This window comes from Tiliqua scincoides, chromosome 7 (assembly GCF_035046505.1).
Source record: "Tiliqua scincoides isolate rTilSci1 chromosome 7, rTilSci1.hap2, whole genome shotgun sequence".
Classification (NCBI taxonomy): Eukaryota; Metazoa; Chordata; class Lepidosauria; order Squamata; family Scincidae; genus Tiliqua; species Tiliqua scincoides.
The window spans coordinates 29,137,328-29,159,290 of NC_089827.1; the positions used below are offsets into that span (position 1 = coordinate 29,137,328).

Consider the following 21,963-nt stretch of genomic DNA (forward strand, 5'->3'; position numbering starts at 1 on the left):
CACTGGACATATTTGTCAGATAAAGCCCTACATGGATGGGACTTCTCTATTCCAACCCCCCCCCCCAGGCAAAACCCTAGTTCCCTATTGACTCTACTGTGCATATATACAATCCATAAAGGGATCATTGATGGCATCTCTTTCTCTTTGGACAGAGAGCATGAACATATCCTTACTACTCCGTGAATGGACTGCCACATGGTAAGCAAGTGAGCAAGATCTGAACCATCTGTGCATTCAATCCAAATGAAGATGACACAGAAGATGACACTGTGGAGGAAACACACCTGGTGTTTCCTCTACAGCAGCAATGTCCCCTGAAGATTCACAAAGGCCTGAGAGGGGAGCCTGTTCAGAAATGTGATATTCACTGCTTAGCACCATTACCTGCAAAAGAGGCCTTTGCACCCCCAGCATCTTCATAGTGTCTGCACTGGCCAGTATCTTCAGCGGATCAGTTATCTTAGTGGCTCCTTCTATTTCCTTGTTGATCTCTCCTAGGACTTGATGAAGGAAGATGTTCTTGATATACATGGTGAGGAATTCACGGAGTGGGCACTGCTTAGCTGGGCTGAGCCCCAAAGCATGCTCAATCTCTTGAATAAATCTAAAAAAAAAACAATAAAAGACTCAGTGTTATCTTGTCATGCAAAACAGAATTACCATTTTTAAAGCCAGTGATTTCCAAACATTTGACAGGCAATCAAATCTGACTGCTCTATAAAACAAAGCTCTATAAAACTGCAGAGCATGGTACTGTCAACTATGTGTATGCTTTGTGCACATGTTTGCACATGCACATGCACGTGTATGCTTTGTGCACATGTGTATGCTTTGTGCACATGTGTTTGCACATGCACATGTGTATGCTTTGTGCACATGTGTTTGCACATGCACATGTGTATGCTTTGTGCACATATTCTTTGGAGAAGGGCCACAGTGCAGCAGCAGAACACATGTTCTGCACGTACCAGGCTTGCTTCCTGGCTTCTCTAATTAAAAGATGATCACTTGAGACCTTGGAATTCTCCTGCCAGTCAGACTAGAGGGACCAATGGCCTCACTAAGGCAGCTTCACATGTGCTGTCGTGTCCTTCAAAACCCAATGACTGCAGCATCCCAATCCTTTCACCTACAATCTCAACAGGGCTCCTTGTTTTTTTGCCATAATTTAGTAAGTTGTGACACAGTTTTTCTGTCTGTAAAATGCTCTTTTACAAACTCTGGAAGCTCTGGAAGACTCTGAAACTCTGGAAGTATCAGAGGAGACCAACAATTAAACATGCATACAGATTAATAACTGTGGCGAATGTAATAAATACAGTAAAAACATTCATCTCACTGGATACACACCAGAGATCCTTTGCTGCTAAAGACACATCCATCAAGCAGATACTGAAAGGAGGAATGCACAGCATTTGCAGGGAAAAACTAGACACTGGGGAATTGTGCTGCAGTATCGACTGCAGTATTATTGCTTATTATAGAACAGATATTGTTTTTAGGAACAAGCTGATGATAAATACTTTGGTGCATACGAAGATAAGCCATTCTGTCTCCACTGATTGCTACAGAATTCCCTGATTCCAACCTCTTCTTTAGCTGCACTCATTGCATTCAATCCCCAGTTTTTCCAACTATAATCCATTATAAAAGCATAAAGCTGGAAGAAACTCAAAGATCCAAAGTTCTGAGGATGACAGTCCAAGTACCCCACCTGCTTAGAACCTAAATGATGAGCAGGCATAGAATAGTGGTCAGGGCAACAAGTTATGGATTGGAAATCCCCAGCTCTTTTATAGGTATGCATGGAGCAGTGAAGAACTACATACCAGGGATGTGCTGAAGTCACTGAGCCTGAGTTACGAGTTGAGTCACAACCCCATGTCTTGATTTGAGTTGCGTGTCCTAGTGCGCAGTCATTGTGACTCAACTCATGAAAAATTTTGAGTCTATTGAGTCCTGAGTCAGAGATTTTTTGAGAAACAACTCAAATTGTGAATCAAGGACTTGCCTGAGCAAAACTTCACAACAACAACACTTAAGCCTTCCTCCTCCCCTCAACCCCCACCTCTTGGAATCAACCTACCCACCCACCACATCTGCTGCTGCTGCCCTTCTGAATGCCAGCTTCCAGAACTCCCACGAGGTCTTTTGGCACAATGCGGAAGTGGAGAAGAAAAAAAAAAAGTAAGCAAGAACACACACACTAAAGAGAATGACTCAAGTCATTTCAAGTCCATACTCATTTTTCGAATCACTGGCCTGAGTGTTGCGAGTCGTCAGGGTCAGTGATGTTCACAACTCAAATCAATTTGAGTCAACACAGCAAAAATAGCCACTTAGTGCAACTTGAGTCAAGTCAACCCAAGTCAAGTGACCACCCTTACTACATACCACTGCAATAAAAAATGAAATCAGGCCAAACGTGACCACCATCCATCCATTACAGTCATCTTCACAGCCATCATGAAATTTAAGCTTAGAAAAGAATCAGCAACTTGCCCAAATCTATCTAGTGCAGCATTTTTCAACCTATGGTACGTGTACCACCTATGGCATGGGAGATGTTGACCAGTGGTACACAAAGGGTCGTGACATCATTTCTGGGTTCTGTGAAGCAGCAAACACTCTGAACAAAGCAGGGAAGCAGTTGCTGCACCCTGTTCTGCAGCCACTCTGAGCTCTGCTGCTACACCGTTCTCATGAATGCTCACAAGAACAGGGTGCAGCGACTACTTCTCAGAGCAAAGTGCTCTGAGCTTTGCGAACCCAGAAGTGATGTCACAACACCAGATATTTTAGGTTTTGATGGTACTTGCCTCTATTCCAAGTTAGAAGGTTGGCAGTTTGGGGACAGGCCTTCTCTGTAGTGGCACCACAATTATGGAGTTCCCTGCCAGTGGAATTAAGAGCGACTCCTTCCCTCATGACTTTTTGGCAAGGGCTCAACCCATACCTGTTTTGCCTGGCAGATAGGTGGCTATTTGCCATCTGCGCGTCTATAATAGTGCTGTGGCTTGATTGCTTTCCCTGAACTAATTTGCATGCCCACTCATGACTCGACCATGTGTGTTAGGTTTTTGCATTATTATTAATGCAAAATACTGTATTAATGCATTCTTTTTAATGTTTCAGTGTTTAACTGTTAAAATTAATGTTTTAATGGCTTGCTATAATGATTTTCTTCCTCTTTTTTCCCCTTTCTAATTGTTATGTTGCACTGATGCACTGTAAGCCGCCTTAGGCATTTGCTTCAGCATGGGAAAGGCATGGGAAAGGCAGGGTATAAATTTTAATCATCATCATCATCATCATTATCTCAAATGGAAAAGGAATGCTGCAAGTCCATCAAACAGTATAGGAAGAAAAAAGAGGCCTTGAAGAATATATAGCCAAGAGGATGCACTTAAAATGGTTAACAATGAGAAATTATTAAATACCAACAAAACAAAGCAGGCTTATAAGAAAGAACAAATAAAGAACCGAGTGGAAAAGTGGGAAAATAAGCCACAGCATGGACAATATTTGTGAGACATTACTGGAAAAGCAAACATCACCAAGACCAGGCAGTGGCTCAACAAAGGGAACTTGAAGAATAAAACAAGAGTCTAATAATGGTTGCACAAGAACAGGCCTTAAGAACAAATGTAAAAAAGAAAAGAAAAAGCAAAGTGCTGTCTCTGCAAAGAAACTGATGAAACAGTGGACCGCCTAATTAGTTGCTATAAAAGATCACACAGACTACAAGCAAAGGCATGAGAAGGTAGCAACAATGATATACTGGAACATTGATAAAAAATACACGCTACCTGCAGCCAAAAACTCTTGGGACCACAAAATTGAAAAAGTCGTTGAAAATGAAGATGCCAAAATATTATGGGATTATGGAAATATTATGGGGTTTCCAACTACAGACATACAAACATGTATTGCACAATACACCAAACATAACTGTAGTCAAGAAGAAAGAAAAACAAGTCATCATCAATATAGCAGTCCCAGGGGATAGCAGAGTAGAAGAAAAAGAACAAAATACAAAGATTTACAAATAGAAATTGAAAGGCTGTGGCAGAAGAAGACCCAAGTGATCCCAGTGATTGGTGGGACTGGTGATTGAAGCCCTTGGTGCTATTCCACAACACCCTGAAGCACCTGAACAGCACAGGGGACACAGAAATTACCATCAGTCAACTGCAAGAAGCAGCTTTTCTGGGAACAGCTTACATTTTGTGACAGTATTTACAATACAGGTTGAGACTAATTATTTGCTTGGGTTCCTTTCCAAGCACTCACATGGATGGCAAAAAATACAGGATAGCAAATTAATTTTAAAAACAAAGTTTCTTTGCTGTGATTTAAAAACAGCCTTGCTGACCTTTGTGATGTAAGAGTCATTAAAAAGACAATCCAACAATCAGTCCTCCTCCAAGAGCTTACAAAGAGCTGAGAGCTTACACTCAGTCCCTCCCTTCACCAATACAAAGGTGCTCAGGGGGAAGGGAGAGGTCCACTGGGGAGAGAAGGATTGATGGGTTGTCAGCCAGTTGCCCCCCCCCTCATTAAGGAGGCTATTGTTAAAGGACTATTCAGTTTTTTAAACTGATTTTAAAGGGATGCATGTTCCCTCTTCTCCAAGGATCAGCACATTCCTTCTCATTTGCAGTGGCCATTCATGTTGAGTCAAATCCGTATATAAAAAATCCGGGTATAAATAGGCTGGACCTGTATCAAAATAGGATAAGAACCAGGCATCCCAGGTCCTTGGGAAGGACTTGGTGTTTGGATAAAACAAACCAGACAGTAATACCTGACTGTGTGAAAATCTCATCATTGTAGAATCATAGAGTTGGAAGGGGCCTAATAAGTCATCTAGTCCAACCCCCTGCCTTAGGCAGGAAATCCTCTTAGAGCATCTCCAGCAGGTGCTTGTTGAGCCTCTGCTTGAATGTCTCTACTGAGGGAGAGTCTGCCACCTCTCTTGGCAATTTGTTCTACTGCCGAACCGCCCTAACCTTCAGGAATGTTTTCCTGATGTCTAATTGAAATCTCCTCTCTTGCAGTTTGTACCTGTTGGTTCTAGTTCTACTTTCAGAGGCAGTTGAGAATAAATTATTCCCTTCTTCCATATGACAGCCCTTTAGGTTTTTGGAGAGTGCTATCATACCAGGGCAGGAGGTCTGGTCTAGAGGGTTGAGCCTCCATTTGCCTGAAGATAACATCCGAAGGTCGCCAGTTCGAGGCCACCGTCCCGTACGACCTTGAAGCAGCTGACAAGCTGAGCCGAGCTATTCCATCTGCTCTGAGCGTGGGAGGATGGAGGCCAGAATGTGCGACCAGATCAAGAAAGAAACATCTGAATGTTGTGGTTTCTTGAAAGATAGAAACCTTCTTTCAAATTGTAAAAATCCCTACAGGGATTTAATTTGCCTGCCTACGTAAACCACCTTGAATAAAGTCTGAGGAGAAATCTGACGACCAAGGAAGGCGGTATATAAATACTTGTATTATTATTATTATTATTATTATTATTACAAATACTTGAAGGGCTGTCATATGGAAGCCAGTTCAAATTTGTTCTCAACTGTCTCTGAAAGTAGAACTAGATGCAATGGGTACAAACTTCAAGAGAAGAGATTCCAATTGGACATCAGGAAAAAATTCCTGACTGTAAGGGCAGTTTGGTACTAGAACAGATTGCTGAGGGAGGTGGTGGACTCTCTCTTCAAGCAGAGACTCAACAAGCACCTGTTGGAGGTGCTCTAGGAGGATTTCCTGCTATAGGCAGGGAGTTGGACTAGATGACCGATTAGGCCCCTTCCAACTCTAAGATTCTATGAAATGGTAAAGGAGAAAGAGGTTGAAAGTAGGGAATACGGTCTTCCTATCACAAGCCCAATATTGTAAATACACTTGCAGCCCAATCCTAACCTGTGCTGGCACGCCGACTGGCCTGCCCTGTATCCTACACAGGGCTGGGGCTGCCTGCAGCTAAGCCCAGGGCAAGGGGAATTCATTGGCAGCAGCCACCCAAGATCTGAGACAGAGGGATGACTTTTCCTAGCCCTATTATCTAACACTCTTTTTCTTGAAATGCCAGGGCCTGAATCTCCTGGAGAGGGTAGACCTCTCCAGAGGTTGCTAGAAAAGGTGCTAAGAAATCTTTGGGCTCAATCTTTGGCAAGCATTATGTGATGAAATAGTTTTCTCCCCATAATTAAGACTTCACACACCTTCCAGTATTAGACCCTTGAGGAGTGGGTCTCCCCAGGGTTCAGTTCTTGCTGATGCCTTAAACATAGTTTCTTGTTTTCTGATCCTACATGCTCTTTCCTATACAGATCCTAGAACAATCAATAAACTCTCTGTGAGAAAAACGAAACCTAACAGATACCAAGTGTACATCTATTAAAAGGCTCCATTTTAATACATTAGATACAACAACTTCATCAGTGGGGCCCCTATTTAGAGAGCATTCATTCATTCATTAGAGAGTAATACACAGGTGCACTGAGGAGAAATGGAATTTCCAGGCAGACTCAAAATGATTGCAGATCTTTCCATTTGCAAATCTTTCCATGGCAGGCCAAACACATCTGCAATGTCAGATGCGATCAGATCACCTCCTTATGGGTCTCAGCTTCTAGGCCTGCTTCTCCCTTCCCCCTTCATTCCCTCCCCCCCTTTTCTAATCAGATAACAAACAGTGTGTAATAACTGACTGTGTGTCTGTCAATCCAATTATTTCCTATTTGGGATGTGTTGACACTCCATTAAAAGGAGTAGACAGATGGCAAGATTTTTCATTATTGTTCAACTGACTGATTAGCCGCTTATGTGCTGCATGGGGTGTGGAAATCAATGCAATCAGGTGTTTGTCGTCTGAAAGCCCTAGAGGTAAGCAAAAGTGGCCACCAGCATACCAACATGGCTGTAACTGGGACCTAATGCCTTCCTGTCCCTCCCTCCCAAAACATGCCCACACATCTGGGACGGAGGAATGATGGCTGTTATCTGCTTGCGCAACTGCTGGTCTATTAACATGAGCAAAAAGTAAAGAGTGAAATGTCAGATAACAGCACTGGGACTGGTATGAGATGGAATGGAAAGAGTTCCAACTTGCATCTAACTGGCAGAGTTAGGTAGAATCAGTGCCACACTGACACAAAATTCTCATGCCAAACTGCGCCCCTAGAAGGAAACAAAATGTTCCGGGGGACTGAAACCGGCCTGATCTGCAAAACAGAAACAATGTCATCCATTCATAGAAACAAATTGTTTTGTCAAACAAGATTTGTATCTGAGCATCTTGGATTACAACAAGTGGGATAAGTCTCAAGAGTCTCAATGTCATAACGTAATGATGTTATTTGACTTGATATCTATTAGAGCAGTCTGGTTCCTCTCAAGGAAATCATGGAAACTGGAACTACCTCACTCCATTTCATGGATGGCTGCAGTTGGAATGGGACACACTTTCTCTGGGCACCACTGTTCCATGCAGAGGAACTTCAAGACTTCCACTGAAGTAAACAGCCTTAACTAGGAATAGCTCCGTGTTCAAACTGTTGCCCAGGGAATGGTATCAATGAGAGGAAGTAAGGAGAGTGGAGAGTTGAAAGAGTAACTATATTATCAAAACTTGACTGTGAGGCTGCTTTCACTTCTGGTGGAGCCTCATTTTCATAAGAATACTGCCCTAATCTGACACTTAAATGAGGATATATAAATAAATGAGGATCTAAGTTATTATTATCATCCAAGTGTTATCTGGAAAATCTCTGGATGAAATTTCATCTCCACTATGAACTCACTACTATATCTCTGCCTCATAGGATGTTTCCTGAGATAATGTTTGTGAAATGCTCAGAACATCCCAAAAGCACATTAAATTTGATTTATATTAAAGTGCTATTATTTACATTAAATTATAACCCCCTTTCAAGGGACCCTGATCCTGTTGTCCTGCATCATAACATAATCAGCCCATCCTCCCCCTCCTTGGAGGGGGCATCACCTTGGAATGCAGCATTCTCTGAACGTTGCAATGTGCAGTTTGACCAAACATGCACACACAGCTCAGAGACCCGATTTTTTTTTTTTTAAATCACCAAGTCATAAAAACCTCCACCCTAATATGGTGCATTATAGCCTCCTAACTTTTACTACAGGCACATTTAAGGCTCAGTCATGTAGCTTTAATTACAGACTCAAAAGGAAGAAAGTTGAAAGCATGGCTGGAACCAGCAGACTCTCACAGCTCTCCAGATGGAGAGCAGAAACCCTGCCATATTTCTTGGGCATGACTCTGCAGGAAAGGGGAGGGAAAGCTGTATATGAAAAGACAAATCAGGCAGCTAAAGTTACTGTCTTTCCCTAGAGGCTATGCCCAGTTCTGATTTCTGATTTAGTCAAGATATGTCTGCCTGCCTAAATTCTCAGGTATGAAATTCCATCTTTCTCTGGGTGAGGAAGAGGTGGCATTCTAACTGCTGGGATATACCACAGCCATACAGATAGGTGGAACCATAGAGGGGTGCTCACTTAAGATCTCACCACCTTTTGTAACACACTATGCCCCAGAGCAGCATCCAATGAGGCAGCTATGGTTAACCTGCAATGCTTGGCAAATGTATGAACTAAAGCCCACACTGCCAACCTGCAAATCTCCAATAGGGATGCATATCCATCAAATGCCGCTGAGGTGGTGGTGCTCCCGAGTGAGTGAGCAGTAATCCCCTCTGGAAGCACCTCCCCCAGGGATTGGTATACCAGCTCAATGAATTCAATGAATTCTGAGCCAGCATGCCAGGGAGCTGGAGGGAGTTTTCCATGGGGGGGGGGGGTGAGGAGAGAGACTTTCCTGAACATGCTGCCCAGGGCTACCACTTGTCTCCTAAGGGTGTTTTGTGGAAAGACCCTAGAGTCTGCCCACTTGATGAAGGCGCACCAAATGGATTCATTAACCTTTCTGGTGGAGGCCCTACAAGAGGCCTGCAGGTTAGCCGTGACTTTGTCAGAGTACCCGAGGCTGTTCAGCATGTCCTGCTCAACCTCCAGGCTGCCAGGTGGAAGAGCTATGGTTGGGGGTGCACGGCTGGACCCTGCAGAAGAAGGTCCTCCCTTACTGGTAGCACCCAATGTTCTTGCGTTGAGAGCTAGAGGAGCTTTGGAAACTGCAGGCACTGAGGCCACTTCAGGGCGATCAGGATGACCTCCACCTGGAGCTGCCTGATTCTTTTCAGGAGACGCTGGATCAGTGGTACTGGAGGGAAAGTGTACAGCAGGCCTTTTGGCCATGGACTCTGCAGAGCATCCCGCTCATCTGTGGCCCTCTTGAGAAGAATCTTGGGAGCTGTGAATTCTCCCTGGTGGTGGTCCACCGGGGGATTCCAAACCTCCTTATTACCAGGTTGAACACCTGAGGGTTCAGCTGCCACTCTGTCTCCTGAATCTGGTGCTGGCTGAGCCAATTCGCTGTGGTGTTGGACAGGCCTGCTAGATGCTGTGCTTGGATCGCTGACAGGTGCGCCTTGGCCCAGACGAGGATGGCTGTGGCCTCCCTGTGGTGGGAAGTTGAGTGTAGGCCTCCCTGCCTGTTGATGTAGGCCTTGGGAGTGGTGTTGCCTGACTTGATCAGGATCTGATGACCCTGAATCAGGTGCGAGAACCTCTCCAGAGCCAGCGGCTCTGAGTTCCAGCAGGCTGATGTGCTTGCGATTCTCTTCATTGGTCCATGTTCGCTGGGCGAATCTCCCGAGAGTGTGCTCCCCAGCTCAGATGACTTGTGTCTGTGGTTATCACAGTCCATGACAGGTTCCTGAAGGGGGACCCTGTTGCCAACTTTGGACGGCTTCTCCACCAGATCAACTCCTTTCTCACAGAAGGAGGGAGCATTGTTGAGGCTTGGACACAGTTCTCAATCTCCTCCTGGAAGATGAGAAGAAAGCTCTGCAGGACTCTTGAGTAGAAGTGGGACCAAGGAATTACATCCTGACATGAGACCATCATTCCCAGTAGTCTGGCCAGAGTCATCACGTCCCGTCAGACAGGACTCTGTCCAGGAGGGACCATAGTTTCTCGCACCTCTCTGGTGATAGGGGGATCGTGGATTTGCCCATGTCTAGGAGGAGCCCCTCGTGTTCCAGCTGTTGTCTCTGTTGAGGGCAGCTCTTTCCCTTGTTGACCGCAAACTCGGCCTCCTGCAGGCTGATCACCATGCTCTGGATGTTCCTCAGAGCCTGTTGCCTAGAGGGGGTGTGGAGGAGCAGGTTGTTCAGATAAGGGTACAGGAACACTCCCTGGAGGCGCAGGTGTGTCACCAGGCCACGAGGACTTTCATGAACACCCTGGTGGCGTCAACCAGAAAGGCAATGGCCAGAATTGAAAATGGTATGAGCCATAACAGAAGGAAGCGGCAGTGCTCTGTGCGAAATAGAATGTGCAGGTAAGCTTCAAAGACAGATGTCAGGAAGTCTCCCATCTCCAGGGCGTGACTATTGACCTCCGGGTCTCCATTTTGAAGTGGTGCCTGAGCAGGAACCTGTTCAGCCACTTGAGGTTGAGGATTGTCCTCATGTCACCATTCTTCTTTGGAACCAGGAAGAAAACAGACTAGACCTCCTTGCACTTCTGCAGAGAGGGTACTGGTTCAATGGCTCCTCTGATATCCAGCAGATGCTGGATGGCCACTTGCACACGCAGATGTTTCTGCTGGTCCTTGGATGCTGGTAGTTTCTGGAAGCAGTTCCTAGCCCTGCTCCTGAACTTCAGGACATACCCCCTGGTCATTTGTCTCCAGCACCCAAGCATCCATGGTGATCTTGTTCCAATATGCGGTGAAGTACTGGAGAGGGACCCTGATCAGGAATTCCTCCATCTGGTGTCAGGATGGGCGGTTGGACTTGGTGTTCCTATTGGAGGAAGATAAGTGTCTCCAGCTGTGGGTGGGGGGGGGGAGAGATTTGGGAAAGTATCTGCACTAGAAACACTTAGAATCAGTTACTAGGTGGGTCCTTGGGTTGGAAAGATGATCAATGACCCTGAAACTTGCTTCTGCCAGACTGACACGAAGCGGTGGGGGCAGTCTGTTTGGTACTCTCAGACTGTTGGAGCTCCTTTGCTTCTGGAAGGGGAAGCAGCACTTGTTGGGGCTGCTCCCTTTCTATTACGTCTCCTGGCTAGTGGGGGCCCCCCGCCGTCTGCCGGAATGTCCTCATGGCGGCTGCAGCCACTTGCGCTTGCCATGTGGGGAGTCTCCAAGATGGTGGGCTCCTTGCAGCCGCCATGGTCCACCTCATGGTGCACATGCACGCTGGGACAGGCAAAGCCGAATCCTTTATGCCACGCCTCTGCTGGAACCGGCCCATGTGGTCTGCCTGGGGAAGCATTGGCTGCCCGCACCACTTCTCCTTGTGCCAGGGAGCTTTTTCTCTGGCACTCCACTCTTCTGACGCTGGCTACAACCATGCCTTATGGGGCCAGTGAGGCTGTATCACTGAGATGTGGGGGGGCTTCGGCTACCTGCATGGAGTCTGCTGCAACAGGGGAGATCTTCTCCCCTTCCCAATGCCTGGTTTTTCTCTCTCTTTAATTTTTTAAAACGTTTAGTGGAAGATCGACAGAGGACCAACCATTCTCCTGAGAGGCAGGACCGGACTGGGACCAGAAGGGATGCTCCCCAAGGGAGGAGTCGCCATTTCAGGTTCAATCCTGCCTCCCAGAGGGGAGAGGCATCCCAGGAGTTGGAATGCCACCCTTTCCTCGCCCAGAGAAATGCTAATTGAGCCTGTGCCACATCTCCACTCTCCCTGTTAGAGATAATGGGCAAAACAAAGAGATAGCAGAAGCGCAAACCTGCAGCTGCAGCGCGTGGTGCTCAGAGCACAGAGGAGAACGCCAAAAAAAGGAGGCAAGACCCAGGGAAGTCCCAGCACCAGAGTCTATTCACAGGCAGCATTTACAAGTAGAAGGCAGTTCCAGAAATCGGCAAGCAGAGGCAGTCCAGCAAACAGTCCAAGTAGTCAGCAATTCAGGTGTCAGTCCAGCAGAGATTCGTGTAGTAACTCACTCCTACAACCCACAACTGTGGAGTGTGCTTGTTGGACATTTATACTCCTATCAGCCAATGGGAAGCACCATGACCTCATCACTGAGGAACGTCATTGCATCATGCTGGGCAGGGATTGCATCAGCTTTTCCCATCTGTCCTTGTTCTGTGCAATGACTCAGCACTTTCCCCTGATTGGCCCTTGCCCCATTGTCTGATGGGTGTGCTTACATTGAGCACAAACATCAGCAGTCTGGTAGGCCTGCCTTATCCTGCCACCAAATTGCCTTACTGTATGGGGCACATACTGTAACACAAACTTCTGAAAGTTTTTCAGGTTTAAAAAGAGGGCCTTCCAGGTTTCATGTTTGGCACTGTACATTCTTATGGCTACTTCTGTATGTCTAAGACAGGGCCTGTGCACGTACCTCTGCCTCTAGGGAAAGCTGCTATGTGCGCGACTGGGCAGCTGATGACACTGCTGTTCCCACAGCAGGGGAGAGACTTCTTAAGTTACTGCTGACTCCTGATCTTCTCCAACCTGTACATCTTCCTGAAGGGCAAGGTTTGAACTGCCATAATCCAGCCACCTTCACTTCTGGTGGCATTGGGCCAAGAACCGTGCCCTATAGTTCATGTGCCAATACTTAGCTCATACACATAAAGGGTGTGTGTGTGTGTGTGTGTGTGTGTGTGTGTTTACCCTGGAATAGCTGCTTTGGGTCCCCTCTGGAAGAAAGGTAGGGTAAAAATACTGTTAAGAAATAAATAAAGCTGCTATCTATCCTATCCAATCCAGCCTCCTAAAAGAGAATATCCTATGCCTGATGTGCTTCTAACACCCTTTCCTTGAAAATGTTAAATGAAGGAGATTCCATGGGCAGTTTGGCCCAGTCCCAAATGCTTATGGGAAGGAGTTCATCTGAAGGTTGAATTTACAACTACTTTCCAGTAATTTCAAGTCATTGCTTCTTGTACTGTCATCAGTGGACAGGATGACAGAGGGGGAAATAAGCCATTTTGGCTTATTTTGGAAAACTTTTTGGAAAACTTATCTCTTGGATACCACAGGTAGGCTGCATGTCCCTTATCCCAATAGGGTGCTTGCAAGAAAATGAACCTACTTCATATGACAGCAGATGAATTAGCAGAATTTTTTAGTAGAAATTTTTCTACTTTTTAGAAAAATCTTTCTACTTTTTAGAAAAAATTAGAATTAGTAGAAATTTTTAGAAATGGGCTATGTCAGAATGCCAGATGCAAGGGAGGGCACCAGGATGCAGGTCTCTTGTTATCTGGTGTGCTCCCTGGGGCATTTGGTGGGCCGCTGTGAGATACAGAAAGCTGGACTAGATGGGCCTATGGTCTGAAATTGCTGTTCTTATATTCTTAACTGGTCCTGGACCAGGACCGCCCTGGTCCTTAACTGGTCTGCCCTGAGTGGGCAGAGGTGATGGAACTGCATGAATGGACCTCTTTATAAAGGGGGGGAGGGAGGAATTTTCCCTACACACATAAAACAGTTCCAGCCTAGACTTTTTCTGGATATGTTGAGCTTTGTATCGTATGTGAAGTGAATGCTTTTTCATGGGGAATGCTTTTTCAACCCTGTGGTACCTCCCACCTGCTTTCCTCATGATCTGCAGTGGTATAGCCCCAAAGTAGTTTTGCCACCTTATCTACTGTTAGAGGGAAGTAAGTCATGCTCTCAAAGAATCATAAATATGAAAAACGATGCTTTGTAGAACTCCCTTGCTATTGCACAATGATATTGATTTTCTTGTAAAGAGTTTAATTTAAATGCCCTAGCAAACCTATTTTTCAATGCCTTCAGTGGCATTGCTGTTTTTAAAATAAAATTCATCCAAGCTGCAACATGCTACTGTAAAAAAAAAAAAACTGTATATATTAAAGATTTTTTTTAAAGTATAGTGAATATATAATTTTACTGCTTTATCATTTGCATTCAAACTTTTTGCTTGTGCAATTGAAGAAATGCAAAGTATATACAAATTTCACAGTGTCTGCAAAAGTAAGCCACACACGAACTTGTAGCCCATCAGGAAACAAGAAAACAATAATCTTATAATGCAACTTTGGCATGGAAATTTAAACTCCCAAGGTAATTTTCCACTGACGGTGCTCAGTGATGCATGAATTACACTCACAGGGATGGATAAATAGGATTGGGTTTGATTGCTTCATCACCCTTCCATTATTTCAAATCTTCTGAAGGGAAAGGCAGCTTCAGAGAGATGTATGTAGATTCCTTGTTTGAAGGCGCAGTAGGGGACACAATCCCATCAGTCCTACAGTGGAACACGGCCCTTGCCGTGAAATCATAATTAATACCATAACAATCTACTTATAAGTCTCAAAAGCAGCCCAGATGGGGATAAATTAGGAGCAGAATATTGTTAGCATTTTATTTAAATTAAACAGAAGTGTCTCTGACAGAATGCAAATCGTGTTACAGACTAATAAAGGGATCAGATGAAGCAATTAGAGTGTAAAGCAGGAGGTTGTTAGGGTTGTGAGTGTGGCTGTCAGGCCCCAGACACAAGCATGCACAACAGCATAAGGATACATTGAAGTTTGGACTGGTATACCAGCAGAGAGATGATGGGAAGGGAAAAATCAAGGCATCGGTGGGTGAGCCACTTAGAAAGGTGTAGGGGCCTGGAACAGGCTTGTTTTATGGAGCAAGCCTGCCCCCTTTGGCCCCTCCCCTTCCTCCAGGTGGGGCAGAAAAGGCCTTTCCTGTTCCTGGCTTGTTTCCTTCTGTGTTCCTTGTTTGCCCTGCCAGCCCCCTCTGGCTGGTTGAGGTGAGCCAACCTGCTTTGCCCTCTTTGGGGGCAGTGAAGCCTCCCCACCCTGGGCATGGGGTGCCTGCTCCCAGGTAAGTCAGGGGTCAGGGCATCTGGGAGGGGCCCCGACAAAAGGCACGATGTACCTGATTTAGCAGGTGGGATTAAGGTCCACAGTGGAGCAGACCCCTTATTGGTCAATAGCTGCATGGTGCCCTTGACTGCTCCAACTTGTGATACACTGTGGTCTAGGTTTTGAAAGATAATCTGTGGGGAATCTGATTATGAGCACACCAACCTTGATTTGGGGGCCAGAGGGGAGGTTCTTCTCTGGCCTCTTTGTCTGAATTTGGGCATGGAATAAGGTGCCGAATGATGAGGCTGAGGGGCTTTGGGAGGTGTCACTCAAATACATTTTTTAGTTCATCTGGTACTGTTTGGGGCAACAGGAACTCAAACATTCTTCAATTGGCTTAGCTTACCATGAGTCTGATAAAGGAGGGGTCACTCTTATGTTCTTCACATAAGATTATTGCCTAGCAACAGAATCATCTGTTTTACTAATGGTTCTGCAAGACCCACAATCAGAAAGTATGCATGAAAATGCCTGACACATCCATAAGACCACCTTTGTGTATATGAACCTACCTAGGCCCTTAGGCAGGATCAGCCTTAGGAGCTGCAGGGCCCAACTGGAAACACTTTTGTGGGTGTCCCTCTAATTTTGCAGGGCACCTTCTACTAATTTTTTTTAGCTCTTGGCTTGAATGAAGCCAGACTAAGAAAAAAAAGAAAAAAAAATCTGTTACTTCTGTGTAGGTGGATAGGACTTCTGTACCTATAGTGGTTGTGCAGAATAGGCACTTGGGAGGTCAGCTGGAGGGAGGGAGGGAGGGAGTATGCGCCCAGCCCACAGTGCTCCCCAATTCTCACCTGTTGCCGCCCCATCTGCAGCAGCCCACTGCAGGAGCAAGACAGGTAAAGTATGGCGTTGGGTATAGTGACCAAACCAGATTGGACTGATGAATCACAAAATAAAGCTTATCGAGAGCTGCTAAATGAAAAAACAGAACTGTGGTCGAAAGAAGAACTTAATAATAAAGGTATAGCTCTGGACTGGTGGTTAAAAATCCAAATAAAATCAAGAATGAAGGAAGATTAAAAAAACAGGAATATATTTACATGATACTGACTTTGATAAGTTATTTTTAGAAGATGAAGGAAAATATATAAAAAAGATGTATAAGTTTTTTTTAGATATAAACCTGGAAGATGAAATATTAAAAGACACAATGATACAATGGACAAAAAATATTGGACATACTATACCTTTGGAAAGTTGGGAGCAAATATGGAAAAATATTAGATTAACTAAAGCAGTTTCATTTAAAAAAATATTTACAAGATGTTTTATAGGTGGCATTTTTCACCTGATAAACTAGCTAAAATGTATACAGGATTGTCTAACAAATGCTGGAAATGTAAAGATTCTGTGGAACATTTTACCATATGTGGTGGACCTGCTCTAAAGCAAAAAAGTTTTGGGAAAATGTACATATGTACTATGTTACAGAAAATGTTAAAATGTTTTGTCCCTTTTGTTCCAGAATTATTTCTCCTAAATATTATACCAGATAGTTATAATAGAAATATTAGACATGTTTTGATCCACATCAACACTGCAGCAAGACTTTTATTTGCACAGATATGGAAAAATATAGAGGCGCCAAATATGAACATGTTGACAGAAAAAATTTATGAAATAGTTGAAATGGATATTTTATCAGAAAGATTACATGATGATGGTAAATTAGATAGAATTAAGAATATATGGGAAGCTTTTTACAATTGGTTCGAAATAGAATAAATAGAACAAAATAGTTTAGAAGATGTGTCAGATCTATAATTGTTTGAAAGACAAAAAAACAAAAACTGTATTCTCGTGGAGACCTAATGTATCCTTTCTATGTATTCCCCCGACCTATGTATGTACATTTGTACCTATCCCCATATCTTAATTAAAAAAAGAAAAAAAGAATGGCATTGGGAGATGTGAGGGCAGGGAATGAAGGCTTCCGTCTGCATGGCACCAATTTTGGGCCAACTGGAAGCAACAGTAGGCAGGAGCAGCTTCCGAAGTGATCCAATTTCAGGACAACTGGAAACAGTGGTGGGTGGAAGGGCAGTGTGAGGCCCCCACCATGCGCAGGGCTCAACTGGGTGAAAGTGCTCCAATTGCCGAAAAGCCAGCCCTGCTCTTAGGTCAGAGAGAGCCTGCTCTCAGGCTCTTCTGTCTGGTCCAGCACTGATGCATATTTGGTTGGCAGAGACTAGGGTCTTTTGGGTCCTTTGTGGAATTATTTGCCTGGGGAAGACTGACTCTACATTATCCATCTTTAAGCATTCCCTAAAAACACATTTGTTCCACATGGCTTTTTGCTTGATGCATTAGTGCAGGCATGACTTTCACTGTTGACTGAGTTTTCTTGTTTTCACTGACACACTGATTTTAGATGATATCATGGTTTTATCTAGCGGAGTTGTCACTTTTTGTTGTTCATTTTCTGTGCTTTTACTATGAACGGTTTTGTGTGCGTATTAATTTGAAGAAGTCACATATAAATTATTAAAATAAGTAGTTCCTGTTTCCTCTTCTTAAAAACCAGGCAGTCAGGAGTTAGTGACAGCAAGGCATATAAGCAAGTCAAAGAGGAGGAAGGGTGGAAAGATGTGGAAGTCCCTCCTTTGATGATTTCCTTGTCCAACTAGTGCTCCTCTCCTAAGGTCTGCTTTTGGCAAATAAGAGAGGAGCGTACTCAAAGACTGACAGTCAGAGGTAGTGAGCTACACCCTTCCACTAACCTTCGAAATTGAACTTGATAAGGAGGTAGATTAGGTGTTATGGCACAGTGACATCTAGGTCGTATCATGCCATTCACCAGATGATGTTGCAAGCAGCCATCCTAGTTTCCATTCAACTCACGCAAAACCTCTCATATTAGCAAGCAGGTTACAGTAGTTCTCCAGGTCTTAAAAGGTCTTAAAATTATTTATTATTTAATAAATAATAATACTGAAAAGAATGCTAAAAGAAAGCACACAAATTAACATCTTCCCTGATAAACCAAGCTAAGGGCTGACATGGTGCAGATCAGATGGTTGCAGGGGAATTAATAGCTCAGCTACCAAACATCCCTTACATGGGTCCACAAATGGGTTCTCACACTGTTGCTTAACTCATTCAACTCTCCTTGCAAGTAAATAAATCTCCACTTCGCCTCTCACCCAAGCCCTCTGTGCATGTGGAGAGGGATGTGAAGGAAACATGCTGTTTAATAAAACAAGCTTCATTCACCAGTTTGGCAAAACCAAAGGGGCCTTTTTAATATTCTAGAGCTAAATTAGACAACAGATTCAGCATAGGCCTTGGGCTTTGACATGTGTTCTATAATGACAGTTAATTAGATGTTGTCTACAGCAATCATAGACTGTCATTTCTAATACATGTCTGGAAACTTGAAAGACAGAAGAATCACCTTCTCTCTCCTCCCCCTGTAGTTTTTTCCCCCTTGAAATGAAATCAAATGACAAAATTAACAGTGACTATCTGAGAAGCTGGCTTGACAATAATCCAGACTCCCTTTTGCATGCCAGACAGTAGGGGCCTTTATAAGCAGACATTTTAAATCTGATTTCTGCTGTTTACTAAGAGCCCAATCCTATCCAATTTTCCAGTGCTGGTTCAGCAGTGCCAACAGGGTGTGCACTGCATCCTGTGGTGGGGAGGCAGTCACAGGTATGGGACTCCTCAAGGTATGGGAACATTTGTTCCCATACCTTGAGGCTGCCTGTGGCTGCACCAGTGCTGGAAAGTTGGATAGGATTGGGCCCTAACTTGTTTTATGCTGGCCTTTGTGCTGCTGTGTTTTTTAATGCAAATTTTAATTTTGTTTTACTATTTGCAAAGTGCTATTTTCATATGCAAGTCACTTTGATATAAATTTTCAACTTGCAATTCAATAAAATATTTCCAAAGTAGGGAACAATACAATCAATAAAAAAATCACTAGAAAATCATAAGTAAATGATTTTATTGATGCTGTAAAATCATTTGAATATGGTCACTTTGAATAGTGGTGTATAAACAAACAAATAAATAAAATCCCAATTTCAAAAAGAAGTAGTAAAAAGCAAATACTGCTTCAGCTGGGATTTTGTCTAGTGATGTGCATCCCTTTTGATTATGTAATGTGCAGCCCAATTCTAACCTGCCCTGGAGCAGGTAGGCCGGTGTGCCTGCGTTGCATCCAAGACAAGATTGGGGCTGAAAGCAGGTCAGCCCTGGGCAATGGGAATCACTTCCCCTTACCCCAGGAAAAGTCACAGCAGCCCCAACCTGGCTACTTGGATCTGCATCACCTCAAGAGATAGCACAAATACAAGCAGCCCAGGACTGCCCTGGGTCGCCCAGGAACAGGTTTAGCATCTGGCATATCTGCCTGATTCTGGGCACATGTCCCACTCCCCACCCACCCTCCCCCGGGAACACCTCCCACATGCCTCCACGCACGCCCCCCGACCCCTGCATTAGCCGAGCTCAGCCAACACAACTCACCCTCTCCCTGGGGCCCACGTTGATGCAGGGGAGGCCAGAGCATCTCCATCTATCTCCCCAATAAGTGGCACAAAAGTGCTTGACAGCACTTTTACAACACTCCCAGGTCTGCAAGGGACTTGCGTCAGCCCAAGAGCACATTAGGGTTGCACCATAGTGTATATGGGGCAGCCCTTGAAAATGAGCTGGAAATGCAGAATATTCACAGGACAGGATAATAACCAACACAGATGTGAGCAAGCATGTAACACCACTTAAGGCCCAATCCTATCCAATTTTTTAGTACCAATGCAGTCGCAATGGAGTTCTGAGGTAAGGGAGCAAACATTCCCTTTCCTTGAGGAGTCCTCCGTGACAGCCCCTCCACCACAGAATACAGCACACTCTGTTGTCACAGCTGCATTGGCACTGGAAAGTTGGATAGGATTGGGACCATAAGCAGACAAAGGTCCTGTACCTGACAGATTCTTTGTGAATTACAACAGAAGAAAAATGCATGGGAGAAAGCTTGCTCCCTCAAGTATCCCTGGGCCAGGCTATAAAGGGCTTCACATGGCAAGTACCAGCACCTTGAATTTGGACCAGGAGCATACAGGCAGCAAGTACAGTTTGTTGCGAATTTACATTATATCTAGCCTGTGTTGTTAAGACCTCAGTATTCATCACAACTCTCATAAGACAACTGTAAGGAAGATGAAATCTTCAGCGTTGCTCTATTGCAGAGTACTCAGTTGGCAAGAGCCCTGCAGCATCCATCCAGCAAAGTTTGCTCATTCCACCATTAATCTGTTAATCACATGATACATCTGTTTAGCTGCATGATACAGAACAGGCTGGACACAAAAAGGAGCAAACTCTGGTTCAGTGGGTGACTGGCATAGCTTCTTGGGAGTTGAAGTCTGGAAAGAAGAACAAGAAGAGGATGGAGCTCTTGATGGACTGAGCCTCCTTACTCCACAATGGCCACTCATGAGATCACATCTTCCCCTCCCATTTTCAACACAAATTGAAGAACCCACAGCCTTCATGTCCCTATCAGAAGTCATATAACTGTGCCAGACGCATCATTAAAACAAGGCCTGGAAAAACAACACCTAAAGTAAACCAAAGAGACACCTCACTAGCTTCAACACACAATAAAGATTTGCACATTCAATGAAAAAGGCAGGAATTCTGGACAGTAGCCCCAAAATACATCCATACACTCCTTCCCAATCCCAACCAATGACTAGTTAGCTGTCATCAAGCCTACAGGCAGCATCAGAGGTCAGTCAGGTCAGACCCTGGCCAGGGAACACCTGGTCATGCTGACCACTTAGTTCAGGGGTGACAGTGGTATTGCCTGACATACCACTGGGGGGCAGGAGGGGAACACCAAGGAGACTCAGTGCAGGGCTTCACCCCAGGCTCCTAGCAACAGCACTGGCACTGATCAAGCCAGCCAACTCAATCTCATTGGTCACCTCTCACTATGAGAGAGGGTGAGATAAGCACACAAACACATAAAACAGGGCTCAATTCACAAAAAAAACCCACGTACCTCACCAATAGTTCACTGTCCAGAAACTCCAACTCTCACAAACCAGTCTCTTGAGGTACAGACAGAGATGGGCAAGTCAGGCATGGCTTGACTTGAGTTGAGTCTCGAGTTCTGCCCCCCCCCCCACGAATCAACTTGAAAACAAGTCATAACGGGGGTACTTTCCAAGTTATCCAGAGTGTTTTCGCAACTTGAAAAGTCTTGAATCTTGAGTCACTCTCTTTAAATAGCCAGCCATAGGAAAAAAAACAGGGCTGCTGCAAGCAGCAAAAAAGCGGCAAGAGGGAGAAGGGTCACGTGCAGCAGCTAGGAGGCTTACCAGTGTGACCCAATCCTTTGCAGCTGTACTCAGAAGTAGTCCCATTTTCACCAGTCATTCAGTGAGGCTTCCTCCTCCCAAGTAACAAAGGAGCCATGAGGAGCCATGTGTTGGAAAGCACGATTGCTATGAACTGTCTCCCTCTCGCTTCCCTGCCTCCTCCTCCTCCCCCCCTGGGCTTTTCCAGCCAATTCTAAGGCAAGAACCCCCTTGGGCTCCTCCTTCTGCCCTATATCATCCAAATAAGAAAACCAGACTGCCCATCCTTCGTCCAATGCCGTCCCACCAGATCCAAAAGCAAAACATTAACCCTTCCCTGCCTCCTGGCTGGAACTTCCCTGCTGCTCACCCGGTCTGAATAATGGCACCATGAGGTCTTACATGCCTCACATCTCAAAGGAAGCAAGCACACCCACACAGAGACAGACTTCAGCGCATATGCATGGGGAATCAGTGCCAAGTCAAGCGGCCTCAGACTTGAGTCAATGCCTGAGTGACTTGCAGATGCAAGTGACTTGAATCTCCATGAGTCAGTGAAAAACACTGATTTTTGCAACTTGGACTTGAATCACCTGACTCGAGTTTGCATCCCTGGGCACAGCACAAAAACCAGAAGGAGGGGGGGGTGACATG

General features: G+C 44.8%; 1 protein-coding gene across 2 annotated transcripts in view; it reads right to left on the minus strand.

The window, feature by feature from the left end:
• Positions 1-21,963, minus strand: part of EXOC4 (exocyst complex component 4) — a 448,912-nt gene that overhangs the window by 101,438 nt on the left and 325,511 nt on the right. For both annotated transcript variants that reach the window (XM_066633468.1, XM_066633469.1), the window contains one exon: positions 388-607. In XM_066633468.1, the coding sequence (XP_066489565.1) occupies positions 388-607 (220 nt within the window). The remainder of the gene's footprint in view (positions 1-387; positions 608-21,963) is intronic.